General features: G+C 40.5%; 1 protein-coding gene across 2 annotated transcripts in view; it reads right to left on the bottom strand.

Moving 5' to 3' along the window:
- The window catches only part of GLIPR1 (GLI pathogenesis related 1), a 1221813-nt gene that overhangs the window by 590516 nt on the left and 609375 nt on the right, over positions 1 to 21922 (bottom strand). For both annotated transcript variants that reach the window (XM_044087974.1, XM_044087975.1), the window contains exon 3: positions 7854 to 7963. In XM_044087974.1, the coding sequence (XP_043943909.1) occupies positions 7854 to 7963 (110 nt within the window). The remainder of the gene's footprint in view (positions 1 to 7853; positions 7964 to 21922) is intronic.

Genomic DNA, 21922 nt, shown 5'->3' with positions numbered 1-21922 from the left:
CACTTTTCTGGCCTTTGGGGTAAGGCCTAGAAGGAGTAGAAAAACGGACTCCGACGGCAGAAAGAGTCTTGCCATCAGTCTCGCACCTAGTCAAGGTTTCTTTCACTTGAGGACCAAAGAGAGATGATCCATCAAACGGGGAGTTAGTGAAAGACGTCTTGAAGGGGTCCGCAAAATTGCATAGCCGCATCCAGGCATGCCTACGTAAGGCCACACCTGTCCCTGCGGCCCTACTCGCTCCATCAGCCACATAAGAAAGGAGGCGCATGGAGGAGTTGGTTATGGAGTTAAGGGTAGCCAGCTGAGCGTTCATCTTATCTTGAAAACCCGCAGCTGTAGGGTCCTTCAACATGTCACTCGCTTCTTTAATCAAGTCCTTTTGAAGACGAGTGAAATGGCACAGGTAGTTCAGCGAACGCATAGTAAATGTCGCTGACGAGAACATCCGCTTCCCGTACCTGTCCATGGACCTAGATTCCTTGTTAGGTGGATGGACAGGTACTGAAGGATCAGCTAGTTCCTTCTTAGTGGCAGCAGCTACCACCATAGCATCCACAGAAACTCCTTTTGTCAAGAACTGTTTGTCTGCTGGTGCCGTTATGAATTTTGAGGGTCTCCTGGGGGTGGGGTCCACTGAATCAGGAGCCGTCCATGCCTTTTTAGCTACCACCTGCATGAGGGGGTCAAAGGGAGACACCCAGGAGGTGGAAGGACGAGAGCCGAACGCCTCAAGGTACACAGATTCATCCTCCGAAGGGCTGAGGGCTGGCCAATTTCCCTCTGTTTGAGGATTTCGAGAATGTCTGCAAAGGAGACATCTTCAGAAGGGGAACGGGGAACCCTCGAATCATCTAAATCTGTGTCAGATGTGATGGACTCAGGTGAGTCAATGTGTTTCCTCTTACACTTCCTCTTCCGAGGGGCTCTTCTGCCAAATCAGGAGAGGCCTCGAAGAGGATGAAATCCCACAGGGGTTCCTGAGGAGCTGGCTCTCTGCGGTCCGGGATGAGGGAGTGAGTCGACTTGACCTGAGGCACCGTAGAGGGAGGGGCGGACGGAGCCGACTGTGGAGTAGAGCCAGGCTCTAACACACTCCGCATGACCTCGAACGCACCCCTGTCAGGCAAAGCCAAAGGTCCCCGCCCGAGAAGCTGAGAACCTCCCTCGGCACCGACAGTGATGGCTCTGAGGCCGATGTCGGAGCCGAACTCACCAGCGCCGAAGCTCCGAGAGGAAGAGTGGGGTCGGACAAGGGTCCGATGCCACTCACCCTCGAGCCGACGAGGAAGTCCGCACCGAGAATCCCCGAAAGAAGAAATCGGAGCCGACGACGGAGCCGAAGACACCTGTATCGGCTCCGACGCTACCACAGTCTCGGTTCGAAATGCCCGCCCGAGCTCAATGGAGTCGGAGGAGGAATATATTGATGGACAGGGGCAGGCATCGACTGATGAGTCGGGCTCTGAAGCATTTGGGCCAGTGCCTCGGACTTAAGAAGTCGACTCACTACCCTCTGGAGGTCATGATCTGACAGCCTCGATGACCTAGAGGAGTGAGATTTATGGCTCCGTTCAGACAGCAGAGGAGATGCTGGAGCCGAATGAACGGAGCCAAGGGATGGTGACCTGGATCTCTTCCTAGATGTCGGCTCCGAAGGTCTGGTCGGAGCCGACAAGGGAATTTCTACTACCTCGGCTCCAGCCGGAGCCGAGGGAACCACAGAAGCTGTAGACTCATCGGGTCCAGCCCGGGCCGATGCAGACATAGGTTTTGTAGCTTTAGGTCTCGGCTCAGTAGCTGGAGCCGAGGACCTAGAAGCCTTAGAGGGCTTCCCAGAGACAGAAAGGGAATCCTCAGGCTTAAGTAGACCCCTTAGGATCAACTTATTTTTTCTTTCCTGCAGGACCCTGGGGCTGAAGCCGTGGCATACAGCACAGGAGTCCTGCAGGTGCAAAGGCCCCAGGCAGTAGACACAAGAAGTGTGACCGTCTGTCAGAGACATTTTCTGACAGCACGCATCACACTTCTTGAAGCCTGAGACCTTTGTGTCTTTAGACATCCTAAACAAAAAGTGTAATCACACACACTCAAACAGACACACTGATTACACTAATCTTACTTTTAAAACTCAAAAATAAACAATTAACTAAAGTTTAATTAAGAGTAACACACACACCACTAGGGGATGGAGAAAGGCCAGAAGGCCCGAGAGAGAACTTTAAAAGTTCTTGTGGAAAAAAAATGGGATTTTCCGGAAAACAGGGGTAGAAATCCACTACACTAAGGGAAATATATTTAAACTCAAAAATATAGGGTTTTAAGTGTTCTAATTTTACAAAAATTACACTTACCAACAAGCCGGTAGAAAAACCAACACCTCGATGCTGTAGCGGCAAACGAGATCTGAGGTAACTCATGCCTAGCATTGTGGGATATAAGGGGAGCCTCGAGCCGGTGGAACCAACTCTCGAGCTTTTAGAGTGGCCGAGTCGGAGCCGAGGTCGGCTCCGAACCCATCCAGCAAGAATGAAGGCGAGATAGACAACTTAACATCAGTACTTGTTTCTTGACTCTTTATTTTTCAAGTATTAATTTGCACATATTTGCAATGAATCTATTCTATTAGTCATAATTCCTACAGCACTGCCATGTCCTTCTGATCATTTTTACATATACCCATCTACCAACAATTCAAGAAATTGTTTTTTTTTTAATGGAAAATGCTCTTCCAGATCCATTTCAGCATAATGAAAACATTAGAAGGGAGTGAGCTGAATATCAGACAATGGGGTACTGCCCAGTATCATTTTTTTCCATACAATGAGCTTATTTTATATCATCTTGTGTGTTTGGGTGCCTGGATAATATTTAGCTGTACCAAACCTGCTGCCTTGAGATTCACTTCAATGGTAATCTGTCTGCCAAACTGCTATATTAACAATGTAAAATTTCTTGCTAAAATCTAAACAGTTCTCCTCCACAGACATTGCTGTACCCACTAAAATCTGTTATAATTGCCTTACATGACCTAATGCATCTGGATTCTAACCTGCCAGCAATTCTTTTCTTTGAACATGATTCTATGATTTGTCTTAACACTATGCCTATTTTCATGGAGAGCTCTTTATTCATTTGAAGAAGTGATAAAATTCCTTCCTAGCTCTGCAAATGAAGAGCTCTGTTAGACACATTAATATGAATCTGTACAAAAAGTGGATAAACTGTCACAACACCAATTTAATTGTGACAACCACTTAGCCAGTGCCTTAAGTCAATGGTGATACTAGAATTAGAATAATAAAGTAGAAGGGGTGCAGACACACAGCACATATATTGTGAGATGAAAGATCAGCCCCACACCCCTCTCACCATTAAAAGCTTCATTATTTGTATATTTGGTTCAGCCTTATGGGTATGGAATCTTAAACAGATTTACTACAATTGATTCCATCCCTCTCACTTGAAACATGAATAATTGTAATGAATATATCTAATCTTATATATAATTCATATATAAGAATTAACAGTTAAAAATTAAATTGTGAAACAGGAGCATAATCTATTTGCAACCTGCAGTCCCCAAGTGGGTGCTCTGTCTCCCCACCAAAACTTTCTTTGCCAATTGCAAGGATGCAGAAACTCAGAGAAAGGGAAGAGCTGTAAAACAAATATCTCCTTCCTGTTCCCTCACTCCTGAAACCTAAAGCTAACAAACAAGATGTGACAAAACAAATTCTGATATTCTCCCAGTTGATAGCAAGAATATTCAGTCTTTCTTCTAACACATTTTGTGGTTAAAAGATGATAAATTGTAATGCTCCCATCTTAAAGTATTAGTTATTCATTTTGAAATTGATAAGTTGAGTAAAACACAGATCCCTGTGGACTAGTTACATGTACAGCTCGAGTGCACAATAAAACAAATCTACAGTTCACCAAAGTTAACAAGTATACAGAAAAAAAGAAATACTTATTTTTTATTTTATTTATTCTTTGTTGGCTGGGTTAGTTCCACAAGGTTAGCAGCCTGTTTTCAGGGTAGACCCAAGGTGTTTTTTTCCTACTACTAGGGGAAATTTGGTTCAGGACATTGTTGACCCTTCTTATAAATGATAGGTTTTCTGGGATCTTTTGCATTCACCTGAGCTACCACCAACTCAAGTATATATACAATTTCAGTGTAAAATGGATTATACAGACACATATCAATACAGGTTATGCAAGTTTACAAGTAGACAGAAAATGTTAAAATGCGTATCACACCTGCACCTCCCATACCCCCTATATTCTAGATATCTGAAGAGATGATATACTGGAAGGGGCAAAGATCTAAGCTTCTATTTAAATTGTGTAAAAATAGCCAGTTGGTGAAGGAAAGGAAAGATTCTAGGTTAACGAGTTTGAAAAGCAGGGAGATTAATACCATCTTTATACTATGTGTGATTGGTAGCCAGTGGTATTCACTCTCAATTCTGGGTGAGAGAGAGAGAGTTGAATTTGTGGATGTTGTTACAGTTTTGCAATATACAAAGGTTTCTTGTGGATACTGAGGCAATAGGGAAGTCCATATTTGAGTTGTTACAAATATAACTCCTATACTAATATAAATTGCTTCTACATGAAGAGTTATGAGTTGATTTTTACTTTGTTGATCTCAGTGTAGTGGTGGACATTATATTGTTGATCAAGTCAAATTCCTAGTTATCTTAAGCTTGAGTAGTTTCTACTGTGGTCTGATTATTTAAGCCTATTTTACAGTTAATGGGTACCTCTAAGAGCATGGGTTTGGTTGCAAAAATTATGGAATTTTTGAGCATTTAAGATCAGTTTATTTTGACAGCTAGTTTGAAAGTTAGGCAACTTCCTCTTGAAACAGGATCTTAATTGTACTGTGAAAGACGTGGGATCTTTAGAACACCATATCATCTACATAAATAAAAAATGTTAAGTGGGCTACATAATCTAGTAGATACTTGATAAGAAGAGTAAGAGTGAGGGTACTGATCCTTGAATTTCAGATGTAAGGGGCACTAAAGATAAGAAGTTTCCTACTTTAATGGTGAAGTATCTGTCATTTAAGAATGCTTCTCAGCTGTTCCAAAGTCTTGTTACTTATTCTGAACTTGGTAAGTGAGTCAAATAGGAGGGAACGATCCACTAAGTTATATGCTTTAGTGAGGTCTACAAGGAAAAGTTCTATAAGGTTCCCCTTGCTGAAGTTTACAGGATGTCATCAGTGACTGACTACAATGCAGTCTGGATGTTTCTCCCTGCCCAAGATCCATGCTGCTTAGAGAAGAATATTTTGCCTAGGGCGGATAGGATAGAGATGGGATAGATGTCACTTGATGATGCTAGTATGACAGTTTTGGGAAGGGGGTTGATAAAAAGTATGTTTCCAGGAAGTGGGAATAATGTTGTGGGTGAGACATTTGTGGTACAGTGTTTTGATTTGTTAAATGCAGAAGTTTTTGCATAGAGATGGGTAGATGCTTTCAGGTTCAGTAGCAGCAGCATCAAATGGAATTTTGTCGAGATTTTTAATTCCTTTAATGGAAATGACTTTGAAATAGAAGACGGGGGTATATGAAGGAGGTAGAGGAAGATAGGAAAATGTTTTGTGGAACCCAGAAGAGAATAGGTTACCTGAGATGGTATGTATTACATTAACATTCTGAAGAGGGTTGTCTGGGTTTGTTAAGAGTCATTTTCTGAGCAGAAATTAGATATAGGGCTTTGATCCTCCTTGTGACTTTCCTTGGCAAGGTAGCACAACAGAGTGAGCCTTTGTTTGTTATATGGGAATGGGGCTTTTTTCCACGTTTGTCATGCTTCACCTCTCAGGTTGAAGCACGCAAAGAATTCCTTAGTAATCCAATGGTTGAGTGACTGCATGAAAAGCCTTGTAATTTTAGTGAAGTACTTGTTTTTGATAACGTAAAATGAAGCTGGTTAATGTTGTAATGGCAAATGAGGGGTTTGAGATGAAGGTTATGACTAACCAGTTTGAGGTGGAAAGGTCCTTGTGTAGTGCCTGAATCTTTTTTTGGTTATTTTTAGGAAAGAAGGTAGGACATTGGTACTGTTAGAGGTCTTTTATGGGCTTTTTGAAAGGAAAAAGTCAGGTTGTAGTGATCAATAATGGGACTGAGACAGTGTAAGAATTAGTGAAAAAAGTTGAAGCGGTTGGTAATTATTATCGTATGTTACTATTTTATTTTATTTATTTAACACTTGTTAACCGGGAAAGTCCGACTTAGAACAAAGCCAATTTTCAGCGGAGGCCTGGGGAGAAATGCTCCAAACTCATGTCTTTGTAACATGGGAGGAAATACATATGAATGTAGGGAGGACATGCAGACTCCACACGGAAGGCACTCCAGCTGAGAATCGAACCGGAGAACTTCTTGCTGTGAGGTGACAATACTACTGCTGCACCACTGCACCGTACTATATACTGGTATATGTAAAATGGGGTCTCTGTCATTTCACTGAATCTTCATTTCAAAGAAAGTCAAATGGCTGAACCCATTTCATTGAAAAGCGCTGGTGTCATTTCTTATCATAGGAGTCATTAGTGAAGTAAGTCTAGCAGAGTAAATGTGAATTGCTATGGTCAGCACCATGTTCTACCCACAGATCTGTACATGTCTAATTTACTCTCCAGCACTGATTCACTGTGTTTTTTTTCTCCAGAGTTGTGAAACCATACAGTGTGTGTGTGTGTGTGTGTGTGTGTGTATATATATATATATATATATATATATATATATATATATATATATATATCTATATATAAAGAGAGAGAGAGGGAGGGAGGGTGGGGGGTGCAAGGGAGCTTACCCCCTTGCAAAAATATGTTTTTTGATATTTTTAAACATTATATTATTTCAGTGAAATAAGTTTTCCATGAAAAGGGTTCATCAATTTGAGTTTCAATTAGATGAAGATTCGTTGACATGACATAGACCCATAAAATGAGTTAGAGAAATAGAAAAAAAACTGTAAGAGATGACAGGTCTAAGAATTAGAAATCACAATATTTTGAGGTATTTCTAGCTTCAAAACTAACATTGCCAAAAAGATAGCCATCCGATAACAGAATTTCAAAACCAAACGGGCACAAAATGTTATTTATCGATCCTTTGTTGACCACGTTAGTCACACTAGGCTAGTGGGCTCTTTTCTGGGGAGACCCAAGGTAGTATTTATACTAACTTCCTCTGCACTTTTCAAATGGTGCTGTGGGTTCTTTTACATCCTATTAAGCTACCACTTTCTCAAGCAGATGGGACCTCAGTTTAATGTCTCATCCGAAGGATGGAAGTAAGAGGTTTCTGTCTACTTGATCTGTTCAGAATTAATTCTATTAAAGGATGATCAATCCATGTATACAGTAGACTTTTTCTGACTGCTGTGGCACCTTCCTCTACTTTTCTTTCATAAATAACAAATAATCATATTTTAGCACCTGATTTTTCATTGTTTTCCATCTTACTAAATCAACATTTGACTTTCCTTACTTTTGGTGTACCTATAAAATGTTGTATCTCCTTCCTAACTGATTAGGTTGTCCTTTCCTCCTTTCGACCCTTTGATATACTGTCTGCATTCCCCACTTTCTTCAGCTTTAATTGGTATAAGTCGACGCTATGTTTAATTTGTAATTTTTGCCATATTTTCTGACTTCCATACATTCCTATATGATCTTCTATTGTCACATCTTTTTCAAAATGTTAACATTTATTCTTTCAGACTGAATGCTTACTTGTTTCACATATGCAGATATTTATAATGTCCTACTCTATTACGTCATACTGTATACAATGAAATAAATAATATAGTTTACTTACGCTGGCCCGTAGTTACACACAAAAATTGCTCCATTTTTCATATTTGTGCCTGATATTGATGAACATTTTTGAACTGCGCAACCAACTTTATAGCTTTCATCCCATACAACCTAAACAGAAACACAAGATTTCTTTTCATATTGAATCAGATTGTATAGCATCCTTGTGACATAATGTACCTGCAGTTAGCTCTTGCATTTACAAAATTGTATAAGCTACATATGAATTAATTTTTATGAACATTTTTTTAAACAATATGCTCCTTTTTTATTTTTATTCAGATTTTGACACTCAGAGCTAATGGTGCATAGTATTCTCCAGAAAAAAATGATTAGGAGAGGTTAGTATACTAAATCTCAACTGTTTAAAGTCAACAACTGACATTCTACTCAGAAAAGACAGTTTAGTACAAGCTGCACAAAGCAGAAATTATCAATCCTGGAAAATGTTATTGTAAATGGAGTTGTGTGAGGGAAGCAGAACTGGAAGTATTTAGCTTCTATTTCTCTCACTGTCTCATACTAGCATACTAATCATCTTATGCACAAATGGTCCTGGTTTTCAAAAATGTACCACCATGCCCTCACAATCATTTCTATTTCAGGATATTCTGTAATACAGTGCAGCCAAATGCTGCCCTATTCCAACACAAGATGTCCAATTTGTAATAGCTATAAAGGTATGAGCAATGGACCATGTAGCAGCTACACAAATGTCATCTACAGAAACTCTAGACCAAAAAGCAGATGATGTGACCATAGATCTGGTGGGATAAGTCTTAGGTAGTTTAGGTGATGTCAACTCTTTATTCTTATAAAAAAATAAAATGCAATCAGTGAGCCAGATACCCAGCTAAAGTTACTTTTGATACTGTCTTGCCCAATTTAGTTTTGGAAAAAGAAACAAACAACTGGTCTGATTTTCTGAAATCTTTAGTTCTATGAATATATGGCTGGGAAGAAAGTACCAGTGTTGTGATACTTCTTTAGCCAATGTAATAGCAACCAGGAAAAGAGTCTTCCACGATAAGAACTTTAAGTCTACCTTGGCTGAAGGCTCAAAGGGAGTGTAGATCACTATGTATGTATACCTTTAAGAAGCTTTCTAGGGACTTGCATGAGTGTATAAATACTGAGCACATGTGAGCCTGCCATTTTGTAGTAAACTGTTGAGATGTAAGCATGCATGTCTGTGAAGTCTGTCAATCTGTTTGTTTATATTTTGTACTGCTGCTATCCATCCTGATGTGTTTCTACATAATAAAGTATATAAACAAACTGTCCCACCTGTTTGCCTTTACTTGTGAAGCAAGACAAAGACATGGTGTTAGAATGGGATCCAGATTCAGGACCGAGAGGTACTCAGTTAATGGTGGAGTAATATACAGGAGTGGATCATCCCTACCGCATGTACAACTCACAAAACCAGGTCACAAATGCATTCCAGGTATCAGATCTTACTTAAATGATTTCTTATTTGCAAAATATAAAACAAAGCACTCAGAACACTCTAAACAAATTTCTAATTAAACGAAATTTCTGAAACTGGGACATATTAATGAAAATATTTAACTAACTACATAAAATGTTTGAAATAAAGTCCAAATCACATAAAATATATAAAATACAGAAATGACTGCATTTTTTTCACTCTGTGCTACTTTTTTTGCATTAATTAAAGCTATTTGAGATATCAGAGGTGTATGAACTGTTCAAAGGTTTGTGCAGTATTATAGTACAGTTACTTCTCAAAATACAGCCATTTCAAAGCATATTTCGGAAAGTACAGTATTTTGAAGAGTTTATTGTTTATTTGAATGTTATTACAAGTACTGGCTATGTGTGCATGTTCATATATACTTACAAGGGCTACATTTTCAGTGTGTTTGGGCATAATTTGTTGGCATGACTGAAGTACTTCGAAAACTAGCTCCTCTTGTCTTTGATAATAATATTGCAGAGAATTGAAGAGTGATTGAGCAAGAGTATGATATTTTTATACAAGCTGCATTTCCTGATAAAGATGAACATACAAGGGGATTTATTCTGCTTAATTTAGCTGGTTCAGAAGCCATAGAAAGAGAGCATTCATTTGTGTATGCATCTTCTGCATTTGCAGGAGAGGGTGAAATCCATCATATAGTGGTACCAGCTAAGTCAAGGGAAGACCCCGAGAGCTTAAAATGTAAATTTAGAAAAATGTGTAACACCCAAACAAATATGACAATAGAAAGGCACTTATTTTACACAAGAGATCAAAAGCCTGATGAAACTTTTGCAGCATATACAGCCGATTTGAGAAATAAGCATAAAAAGTGCAGACGTGGTGATTTAAGGGATGATTTGATAAAAGACGTGTGTAGTATTAAAAATGATGCTGTGAGAAAGATTTAGCTTTGTGACAGTGATTTACCTTTGAATAAAGCCATTGATATTTGATAGATATATGAGCTTACAGAAATATGCTTACAAATGAGAAATACATGCTTCCAGTAACTTCTAAAGTCAGTGCTGATAGTATGCAGCACATGGTTAAAAGAAACAGGCCCAACATACCTCTCAACTGTAGAGATTTTCACAGAATGTCCACATTTTTGCCTCATATTTTTGGTGTGTTCCTCTTAAAATCTGTGCTTTTCTGGCAAATAGCTGAGGATTGAAGTCATTAAATAATGACAATCATTTGAGTTTAAGACTCCACATCCTTCAGAAAATTCATGCTAATGCAAAACCTATTATTCTATCAACTGTAAGTTTGTACGAGCAATATTTAAAATCTGTCCCTATTTGTTCCCCCATCATTTTAAGCTTTGTCCAGATTTTTTGCTCTAAAAGGTTGAGCAGTATGAGCCCCAAGCACATGGCAGCAACTGTGAGCCCTGAAACAGTCCTTGGGAAACCCCGTAGCTTTCTAGCAAGTTCCAGAATACGCACAGTCTCAGTGAAGCACAAGAGTGAGTCAGCAAACTCAAAGAATGAGCTCCTACCTAGTTTTATTGCTAAATGTCACAATTGTTGTAGAAATCATGTACCCGAAAGAGAAATGTACTTAGCTTTTGGTCAGCAATGTCATAAATACAGTAAGTGGAATAATGTCAAAAGATCCTGTAAATCAAAAGTGACATTCTTTTATTAAAAAAGAACATTCCAAGAGACAAGTAGATTAGTTAGAAAGTTGTCATCTTACTATTTATGTTGGTGGTGTGTCAGTGCTTAATGAAACAGTCAATGCAGTAGATTTATGGGCAAAGAATGAAGCATTTTATATTTTCCAGATTAATGGAAAACCCATAGAGTGCAACGCTGACAAAGGTTCAAAGTGCAATGTTATGTCAGCACAAACATTTGCTAGAGTATGTGCAGGTGAGAAGCTTGATTTGGCAAAGTGTGTGAGGCATGTGGCTTATGGTGGTGAAGAAATTCAAACTGAAGGTTCAGTAGTGCTTTTGTGTTACTCTTCTGGGAACAGCTATGATTTGCAATTTTATGTGGTCAAAAGGCTCGTACAGTTATTATTAGGCCTCAGAGACAGTTTGAAAATGGGACTGCTTTCATTTAATAAGGAAGTCCACCATGTAATCTTAAAGGACCACTATTCTAATTTCACCTAGTCTATTTTCACTACCTATGCAGATCTTTTAAAAGACAAACTAGGCAAACTCCCAGTTGTGTACTTCATGAAGTTAGACCTGGAGGTCAGTCCAGTTGTCAGACCAGCTCAAAAACTTCCAACAGCTATGCAGAACAGATTCAAGGCTGAGCTAGATAAAATGGTGCAGAAAAGATGTAATTTGTCCAGTAGATGAACCAACTGAGTGGGTATCGTCCATGGTCGTAGCTCATAAGAAAAGCTCAGATGATATCAGAATATGTATTGATCCATGAGATTTGAACAAAGCACTAAAAAAAGACCTTATCATCCAAAGTGTACAGTTGAAGAAGTCACTGCTCTTATGCCAAATACCACTGTTTTTTTTCCTGTCTTGGATGCAAAGAGTTCATTTTTACAAATTTTACTTCAGTGAAAATCCTCATCACTAACCACTTTCTGTACTCCATTTTACAGGTACAGATTTTTGAGAATGCCATTTGGGATAAATTCTGCAAGTGAAGTCTTCCAGTGTGCAATGGAGCAAATTTTTCTGGTTATCCGTGTGTTATTATAGTGGATGATATACTAACAGGAGGTAATGGTGAAGCTGAGCATGACAGAGACCTCAAGAAAGTTCTGGAAAAAAATAATGTGAAGTGATTCTTAAGGTAAATCCTCAAAAGTGCAAATTCAGGCTATGAGAAGTCACTTATGTTGGACATTTATTTACCAGTTTAGGCTTATGACCAGATCCTTCCAAGCAAACTGCTATTCTTGAGATGCCAGCTCCAGACAATGTTCAAGCCCTATAAACTTTTTTGGCATGGTTAACTATCTAGGCAAGTTCATTACAGACTTGAGCCAACTTTCAGCACCGCTTAGAGAGCAGACATGCAAAGATGTATCCTGATCATGGTTAGAGCAACACCAGAGAGCATTTGATGTCCTGAAACTAAGTGCTTTGCTAAATTTGCCACTGGAACCTCCTACCGCAGCCATCATTGTATCTCCCTTAAAGAACTAAACTGGCTAGAACTCCCACAACTCCTTCACTTTAATCAACTCACCCTCGATCATAAACTTATTAACCACCCCCATAACATCTCTTCCCTTCAAACCCTTCTCCAACCCTATCACTCCACTAGGCCCCTAAGAGCAAGCAACAAAAATCAACTCACTTTTATCAAACTCAAAAACTCAGCAAAAGAAGCCATATTTTCATGTACCATATCTAAACCTTGGAACAATCTTCCACCCTCTAAACCTACTCTACCTTCCAGCAGCTTTTTCAAGACTGCGCTCAAATTCTGCTTAAATTTGCACTGGCTTTATCCTTGTTCTAATCCAGACTAACATCCCCACCCTTACCACCCCCACCTAGACTCTTAACCCAACTATACTACCGCCACTGTTAACCACAGTCAGAATTAGCTAGTTGTCTTTAATTATAAATGACAAGAAACTATCTTAACTTGCAACATTTACTGTATATACTGTTGATAATCAATATCTTGTTATTGTATTAAAGCCAACAACCTGTAATGTTGTTTACTATTGCTGCAACACTTTGTATCTCTATTTATCATGTACATGATGTGGAGCTTTTCTCCCCAGGCATCCACTGAAAAAGGACCTGCATTCACTTGGAATTTCCCAGTAAACAAATGTAAATAAATAAATAAAGAAAGAAAGAAAGAAAGAAACAGAGAATTGCCAGTCCACCAACTCTCAGATACTAAAAGGTTCACAAAAAAAGAAGTTATGTACTCACCATAAAGTTCCATGTTTGTTGTCCATCTCACCTCCATTCTTACTGGTTGGGTTTGGAACTAATCCTTGGTTCCGACACGGCCATATACTAAAGCTCGAGGTCTTCCACCAGCTCGTGGCTGTATCCCTATCCCATCACGCTCTAGTGAAGCTCCCCAGATCTTGTTTGCTGATAACCACAGTTACCTAAGGTACTATCACAACATTTTATGAAGACAATGAAGAAGGTCAGAGATAGACTTGCCAAATGAAAGAATCTCTTTGTCCTCCAGGAGCCTTAGGCAGGGGGAAGGAGGGTGGGATGTATGAATGAAGATGAGATGGACAACAAACATGGACCATTATGGTGAGTACATAACTTCTTTATGTTATGTTGTCCTATCTCGCCTTCATTCTTACTGGTTGGGACAGGGTCCCTAGCACCATACCTCCTGTGTGGCTCACAGGGGTATATTCTTCAGGACAGTGGACCAAAGGTACCCCTGTCCCTGGAGGCCAAATCTACTTTGTAATGAGTGATAAAGGTATGAGGCCTTGCCCAAGTCGCAACAGCACAAATGGTATCAAGTGGCAACCTAGCACAAAAGGCAGAAGAGGTTGCCATGGCCCTCGTAGAATGACCCTTGACTTTATAGGGAAGAACTTTGTTGTTAGAATTATATATATAAAGGTAATACATTCTGAGAGCCATTTCAACAGTGTGACCTTAGATACAAGAGCACCTTTCTTTGTTTCTGAAAATGAAACAAATACTTGATCAGATTTCCTGAAGTCTTTTGTCCTATGTAAGTAGAAACATAACTGTCTGTTTACATCCAAATGGTGAAGCGTACATTCTGCCTTGTTACCATAGTTGTTGAAAAAGACTGGTAACTCTATGGACTGATTTAGGTTAGACTCTGGGCATACTTTTGATAGGAAGGATGGCTTTGTTTGAAGGGATACTCTGTCTTTGCGGAAAAGCATATATGGTGGCTTGATCGATAATGCTCGTAGCTCTGAAACCCTTCTAGCAGAAGTGATCAACATACTTGTTTTCCATGTTAAAAATTTTAGATCACATGATGATGCAAGTTCAAAGGGGGAAGAATCAAACAGGACAAAACAAAGTTCAGGTCCCATGGTGGTAGAGGGTTTTTTTATGGGTGGCCTTAACAGGTTAGTGCCTTTCAGGAAGGCTCTGCATAGTCTGTGAGACATCAGATTTGGGACCAATCATTGATATGGAAATTAGATATTGCTGATAACTGCACATGAACAGTAGCTGCAGCTGCACCTTCATTAAATAGTTTCACCAGAAATTCAAGAATAGAAGTTATTGGAACAAAAAAGGGGTGTGTTTACTTAATGCCCAGGAAGCAAATCTTTTCCATTTACTCATATAATTTTCTCATTGAGGCCTTATGAGAAGAAATCAAGATATGTTTCACAGAAGTAGGAAGGTTAGGAAGCCTGACTATATTTGGAATCAGGGCAACCAAGCTGTCAGTCTGAGGATTTGAAGGCAAGGATGGAGCGTTCTGGATGTATGAGTCAGAAGGTCTGGAACTGGGTCCAGAACCCACGGATCCTCCTGAAGATGAGGCCAAAGGAAGGGGAACCAAATCTGATGAGGCCAGTATGGGGCGATGAGAATCAACTTACTTCCCAATGAAATGGCTTTCTGGAGAACCTTGGGTATCAAAGGAAAAGGAAGGAAGGCATAAAGGGGACCCAAGGGCCAACCATGTACAAGTGCATCCCTTGGTGACTCCCATAGAGGGGAGATCAGGGCAAAATAGCTGCTGCATTTGGCATTCATGGATGTGGCAAAAAGGTCACAGCAAGGCTGGCCCCATTTGTGGAAGATCATCTCCACTACTTTTTGTTTTAGGGACCACTCGTGAGGCTTGAGAATTGCTCTGCTGAGTTTGTCTGCTATCACGTTGGATTTCCCTGGGATGTGCATTGCTATCAAAAAGTGTTGGGAGGAGATCGCCCACTGCCATACTCTCAGGGCCTTTCAACAAAGAGGATAAGACCTGGTCCCTCCTTGTTTGTTTATGTACCAGAAAACCGACATGTCGTCTGTCTGTATTGTAACTGTTCCTAGTGGGAGAGAGTCCTGAAGTGCCTGCAGTGTCAAAAGCACTTATCTCATCTCCAGGATATTGAGCAGAGAAATAATGTGGTGTCTCTTGTTTCCAGTAGTAGATGCTTGGTGGTGGCAGTTAGGAGTCAGTCGTCTAGATACAGAAACACTCGGAATCCTAGAAGTCTCAGTTGAGCAGTGACTACTACCATACAGTTGATGAACACTCTGGGGACTGTAGTGAGACCAAAGGGCATTGCTCAAAACTGGTAATGACTGTCTCACAGCCAGAAGCGCAGATGACTCCTGGATGGCCTGTCCATCTTTATGTGGTAGTACACATCCTGGAGGTCTAGAGAGCACATCTAATTGTCTTTTCCCAGAAAGGGAAGAATCAACTGCAGTGTTATCATCTGGAACTTGGTCTTTTTTACTGGTATGTTTAATTTGTTCAGATCCAAAATTGGCCTCAGGTCCCCTGTTCGTTTTGGCACTAAAAAGAATCTTGAGTAAGTTCCATATCCTTTTTGGTCTGCATGGACTCTTTGGATGACTCTTTTGTCTAGCAACATTTAAATTTCTAGAGTTGTTTGATCCATTTGACTGGGTGGAATGTCTGGGGTGTTCTTTATGTTTGGGACAGGAAGGGAAAAGGGTATGGAGTAGCTTTTGGATATGATAATTTGTATCCATTTGTCTTGTGTTATTTTCAGTCAGGCTTCTAGGTATAAAGATAAATGACCCCCAACTGCCTCCAGAGATGGACAGATTGGCCTCCCTTTAGGAGCACTGAAATGGCCTACCACAGAAAGAATCCCTGTCACCTTGGTTTTATGGATCTCCTCTGCTGCATGGATGGCATCTTCCATTCATACTTCCCCCTCTGCCCCTAGGGGAAGAGTCACCACATATGCCCTGAAAAAACTCTCTGGGATTTACAGAACCACATTTTCCTCCCTTCTGGCCTTTTGGATAAGGTCTAGAAGGTATGGAAAAATAGACATCCATGGCAGAGAGAGTTTTCCCTTATTGCTCACACCTGGTTAGTGTGTCCTTGACTTTTGGCCTGAACAAAGACAAGCAATAGAAAGGCGTTAATAAAGGAAGGTTTAAAAGGTTCCACAAAGACACACAAGCACATCCAGGAATGTCTCCTTTGGGAAATTCCTGAACCTGCTCTGCTCGCTCCATCTGCTGCATAAGATATAAGCCACATGGAGGAGTTGACTACAGAGTTTAAGGTGGAGAGCTGAGAAGAAACCTTGTCTTATACCCCTGGAGCTACTCTACCTTGGAGAGTATCTCCTAACTCATTCAGGTGATCTCTTTGTATCCTTGTAAAATGAGTCAGATAATTCAGCGATCTGAGTGCAAATGTCACTGAAGAAAATGTGCATTTCCCATATCTGTCCATCATACAAGACTCCTTGTTTGGTAGATGTTTCAGAAAGTTCCTTTTTGGTGGCTGCTGCCATCACCATAGCATCTACAGGGACACACTTAGTCTGGAAATCTTTATCAGAAGGGGCTGTGATGAACTTATTTGGCCTCCGAGGGACAGGTCCCACTGTGCCTGGAGACTCCCACACCTTTCAACTAACTAGTTCCATAAGTTCGTCAAAAGGCAGAGACACCCAAATGGTTGAAGGGTGAGACCCAAAGACCTTCAGGTAAACAGACTCCTCATCAGAAGGGTTGATGGACTTCCAGCTGCTTCTCTGATTAAGGATTTCTAGGATGTCTACAAAGGAGACATCCTCAGAAGGTAATCCGTGGGGACTCTTTCGACTCATCGAGGTCTGTGTCAGAGGTGACTGACTCCTCTGGGGAGTCTAAAGGCTTCCTCTTGCAGAGTCTCTTATGAGGGACCTCTTCAGAAGGGTATTCTAGAGAGGTTTCAGAAGAGAGGGGTTCACCTGATGGGGTACCCTGAGGCCTAGGGTCTCCGCTGACCTGTGGATGGTCTGGTGCAGAGACAAACACCAGTGTTTTAGGGGGAGGAATGTCAGAACCTTTGAGTGGAGCTGTCTGTGGAGACAGCACTCTCTTCATCAGCTTGAAAGCCCCCTTTTCCTGATCCGAGGACATTTCCAGCTCCGAAGAGCCAGAAGAGATCCCTGGAACCTAGTGGGTTGCCTCTGAAGCTGATGTAGGAGCCAAGCTCATCTGTGCCAAAGCCCCGAGAGGTAAGTTCAGATCCGACAAATGTCCGATCCTACTCTCCTCTCTGGACCAGTCTGGAGACTGTCAGCTCCTAGACTCTTCAGACAGAACCAAGGATGTTGGAGCAGACATCGGCCCCGAAGATCCCAGGATGGTTCTCAGCAACGATGGTTCCTCAGCAATTGGTTTTGGGCATTCTGGCTCCAAGGTCCCGGGTCGGCTTGGATGTGGAATTGATGTCGACAAGAAAGTCTTGGCTGGCTCCGAATCCCTCTGGGTTGGAGCTGAGAGGAGTTGGGCCAGCGCTGGTGTCCTTAAAAGTCTTTGCACCACCCTATCCACATCATCGTGTGAAAGACTCCTGGATGACTTAAAGGAAGGAATAGGAGATCCAATCATCTGCAGAATAGGTGACCTTAATACAGCAGTAACCAGCTCAATTCTGGGGACCGGCTCCTTCATTCGGACTCCACTGGCATGGAAACAGCTGGTGCCAATGAAGTACATTTTGTTGGTTCTGCAGTCATCAGAGCCAGAGATGCAACTTTACTTAATTTTTTAACAGGCTACGATTGCCCAAAAGAGGGAGAAGATCTCTTGGTGGATTATTTGGATTTTACTGATGGAGATTTCACTGATCCTGAAGTGCCCGGTCCTTCTTCTAGAGCGACTTCAGTAAGCCTCTCACAATCAGATTGCTTCTTCTTTCTAGCAGTACTCTGTAGCTGAATGAATGACATATTGAACATGACTCTTGAAGATGCGCTGCTCCCAGGCAGTAGACACAAACAGTATGGGAATCAGTTAATGACATTTTTTGGCTGCATTTACCACATTTTTTGAAGCCAAAAGGCTTAGTCTCTTTATGCTCCTTGGACATGTTAAAAATCACAGTCTGCACACAAGAGCAAATCAACAACAACTACTTAACACACTAAACACCTATGATATAATATATAAAATATCAAATTTTTTTTGAAGAAACTTCAACAAACAAGAGGAAGGACAGAAGTTAGGTAGCCTTCTAACTAAAATGAGCAGCGACAGCCTTCTAACTTAAACGGGCTGACGCCCCTTTTGTTTTAACAGTAAGATTAACTATCTAAGGATATTAACAATAAACAGTAGGAAAATGCCCTCTAATTAAAACGGGCAGTGGCAGCCCTCTAACTTAAACGGACTGACGCCTTTTCGTTCTTTTTTTTTTTTTTTTTAATAAGAGTAAACTATATCTGAACTTCAAAAATGTTAACAACAGTAATAGTAAAAAAAGCCCTAACTAAAATGGGCTTATGTGAAAGAAATTTAAGCCAAGACAGGGAGGAAACAAAGACCTAATGAAAAAAATGATAGCCTAAAGCAACAACACAGCAACAAACGTTGTCTAACTACAATGACAACAAAACAGTAAATGCTAAATTTACTTGAAAGAAGAAGAAATTTTCAGATAAAGAATAAAGATTTGTACACTTAGCCATAGCCAAAATGGAAGCACCCAATCTGTTTAGCGGCAAACAAGATCTGGGGAGCTTCACTAGAGCATGGTGAGATAGGGATACAACCACAAGCCAGTGGAAGACCTCGAGCTTTAGTATAAAGCCGAGTCGAAACCGAGGATCGGTTCCGAACACAACCAGTAAGAATGAAGGCAAGATAAGACAACATAACATCCAGTTACTCTTTCTTGTGACGTTTCAAAATTTGGTCTTAGATGCACTAACGCAAACTGAAATGCAGTATGCACAGACACAGAAAGAGCTCTTGGCAACTGTATTTGCATGTTCAAAGTTCCATGATTATATTTATGGTTGGCCTACTATCCAGACTGAAACAGACCACCAACCTCTAGTTACTATTGTCACAAAGCCTATGCATACAGCTCCTGCCAGATTGCAACGCATGATGTTGAAATTGCAAAAGTATAATTTCAATCTTGTCTACACAAAAGGCAAACTTCTTCATCTTGCTAATACATTATCCAGATCACCCAGAAATATTACTGAACAGCATGAAACTTGATTTTGAAGTCATGGAAGTGAGAATTTTTTCTTCCACACATCTTGAGAGTTAGAAGTCATACAGCCATAGATCCAGTTCTTCAGAAGCTCAACCACTTTATCAATCGAGGATGGCTGTCAAAGCAATATTGCTTACCAGCTGACCTGCAACCTTATTTTCCTTACAGAAATGAGATTTTGTTTGACAATGGTATCATCATGAAAGGTCCAAAAGTGATGGTTCCAAAGCCCTTGCAACAAGAGTATATTACTATTTTGTATTGTGGCCACCCAGGAGTAGACTGTACCAAAAAAAGGGTAAGACAATTAGTATTTTGGCCTTCTATGTCACAGGACATTGAGAGAATACTTTCATCTTATTCTGTATGTAATAGTACTAAGCAGCATCAATAGAAGGAACCACTTCCGCTAAACCAGATTCCTGGACTATGGTGGTGGAGTCCAGACAAAGTTATTTCTGACAATGGTACACAGTTTACAAGCCAACAGTTCAAAAGATTTGCCAAAGAATGGAACTTTACTCATGTCACGAGTAGCAGTGAGTATCCCCAGTCAAATGGTTTGGCTGAATGTGTAGTTCAAAGTGTGAAACAATTACTAGAGAAGTCAAAATGAGACAATAGCGATGTTTTCTTGAGTCTCAGAAATGTTCCTTGTGATAAACATCTTGGTTCCCCTGCACAGAGACTTCTGTCAAGACAAACCAGAACCACATTACCAATCAGCTGTAATTTATTGGTTCCATTTGTCAAGAACAACAGATCAGTGAAAGCCCATTTGCTAAAGAAGCACTTATCCCAGAAGTCATACTGCGATAAGACCAGCAACCACTTAATCCATTATGAGAAGAGGAGATAGTGAGGATGCAGACATCCAAAGGTTTTGATCGGATTAGAGTTATGAACAGTATATGTCTACAGCCGAGATTGTACATTGTGGAATCGCAAGGAGCACAATTTAGGCAGAATCGGAAACATTTGGTCCCAGTGTCCAAGCCTGTATTGCAGTATCATACCTGCAAGAAAGACTATATCTCAGAGTGAGTTATCCAGCATTCTAGTTCCAGAGGATGTTCCAGTAACTATCCCTATTCCTGAGAAGAATCCCAAAACTCCAGAATCTGTTTGTTCACCAATGACTGTCCCTATTGCTAAACCTAGTTCTGATTCCTATAGTAATAAATCAGGACACATTTCTAGACCATGTTCCAGCTACAGGGCAACTTAGACACAAGAACATGAATGTTGCATCTATTTCTTTTTGTCTGTACAACTGCATGCTTTTTTTTTCAAATGTCATTATATTCTGGGCAATTCATTAAAGGGAAGGATGTAGATCAACATGTATGAATACCTTTAAGAAGCTTTCTAGGGGCTTGCACAAGTGTATAAATACTGAGCACGTGCGATCCTGTTTACCATTTTGTAGTAAGCTGTTGAGATGCAAGCATGCATGTCTGTGTAGTCTGTCAGTTAATCAGTTTGTTTATATTTTGTGCTGCTGCTATCCATCCTGATGTGTTTCCACGGATTTGTATCACTTCATTGAAAGACCATTTCACTGATACTCATTTCACTGAGACCAAATCACCTAAAGTTCATTTCACTGAAATTTCATTTTACCTAAACCTCATTCCACTGACAAGTAGTACTCTAAGGCAAATCAAAGGTATATGTCTTTTTCCCCACTGTAGTGCGATCCTGGTGTTAGTATATATAGTGAGTGGGGGTGTGGGGGGGCACAGTCCCCACATTGGCAGGGTGAGAGTGCAAAGCCCTCCACTTAATTTGGTTTTCTGTTGTGTGGTTTGGTTTTACATTATTTGGTAAAATCCAACTAGGTGGGGGGCAAGGCCCTCCCACCTCCCCAATGTGGGGGGCTATGCCCCCCCCCAACTATATATACTAACACCAGGATCACACTACAGTGAGGAAAAGGACATATACCTTTAACTTGCCTTAGAGTACTACTTGTCAGTGAAATGAGTTTTAGGTGAAATGACATGTTGGTGAAATGAACTTTAGGTGATTTGTTCTCAGTGAAATGAGTGTCTGAAATTGTCTTTCAATGAAGTGATACAAATCTGTTTCCACATAATAAAGCATATAAACAAACTACCACACTTGTTTGTCTTTACTTGTGAAGCAACACGAGCGACAGGGAGACTGGGTCAAAGCTTGTAGAAATACTGTTAAATCCCACAGAGGAGTAGGGTCCTTAGTAGGGAGTTGAAGTTAAAAGGTATTTTTAAGAAAAGCCTTACATAATCTCAGGGAGGCCAAAGAAGAATGGTTTTTACCTAAGTGAAAATTAGAAATGGCAGCAAGATTTACCTTAATTATCAAGTAACTAGCTCTATTATGGAAAATGTATACAAAGAAGTCAAGAACAGCTAGGACAGGTGCTGAAAAAGGGTCTAATTATCTCTGGAGGGCCCAAATGCAAACCCTTTTCCA

The sequence above is a fragment of the Protopterus annectens genome, chromosome 11.part0 (assembly GCF_019279795.1).
Source record: "Protopterus annectens isolate FY-2018-M chromosome 11.part0, PAN1.0, whole genome shotgun sequence".
In the NCBI taxonomy this organism is placed as follows: Eukaryota; Metazoa; Chordata; order Ceratodontiformes; family Protopteridae; genus Protopterus; species Protopterus annectens.
The sequence above is the reverse complement of the archived record's forward strand: the minus strand, read 5'-3'. Positions and strand labels throughout refer to the sequence as shown.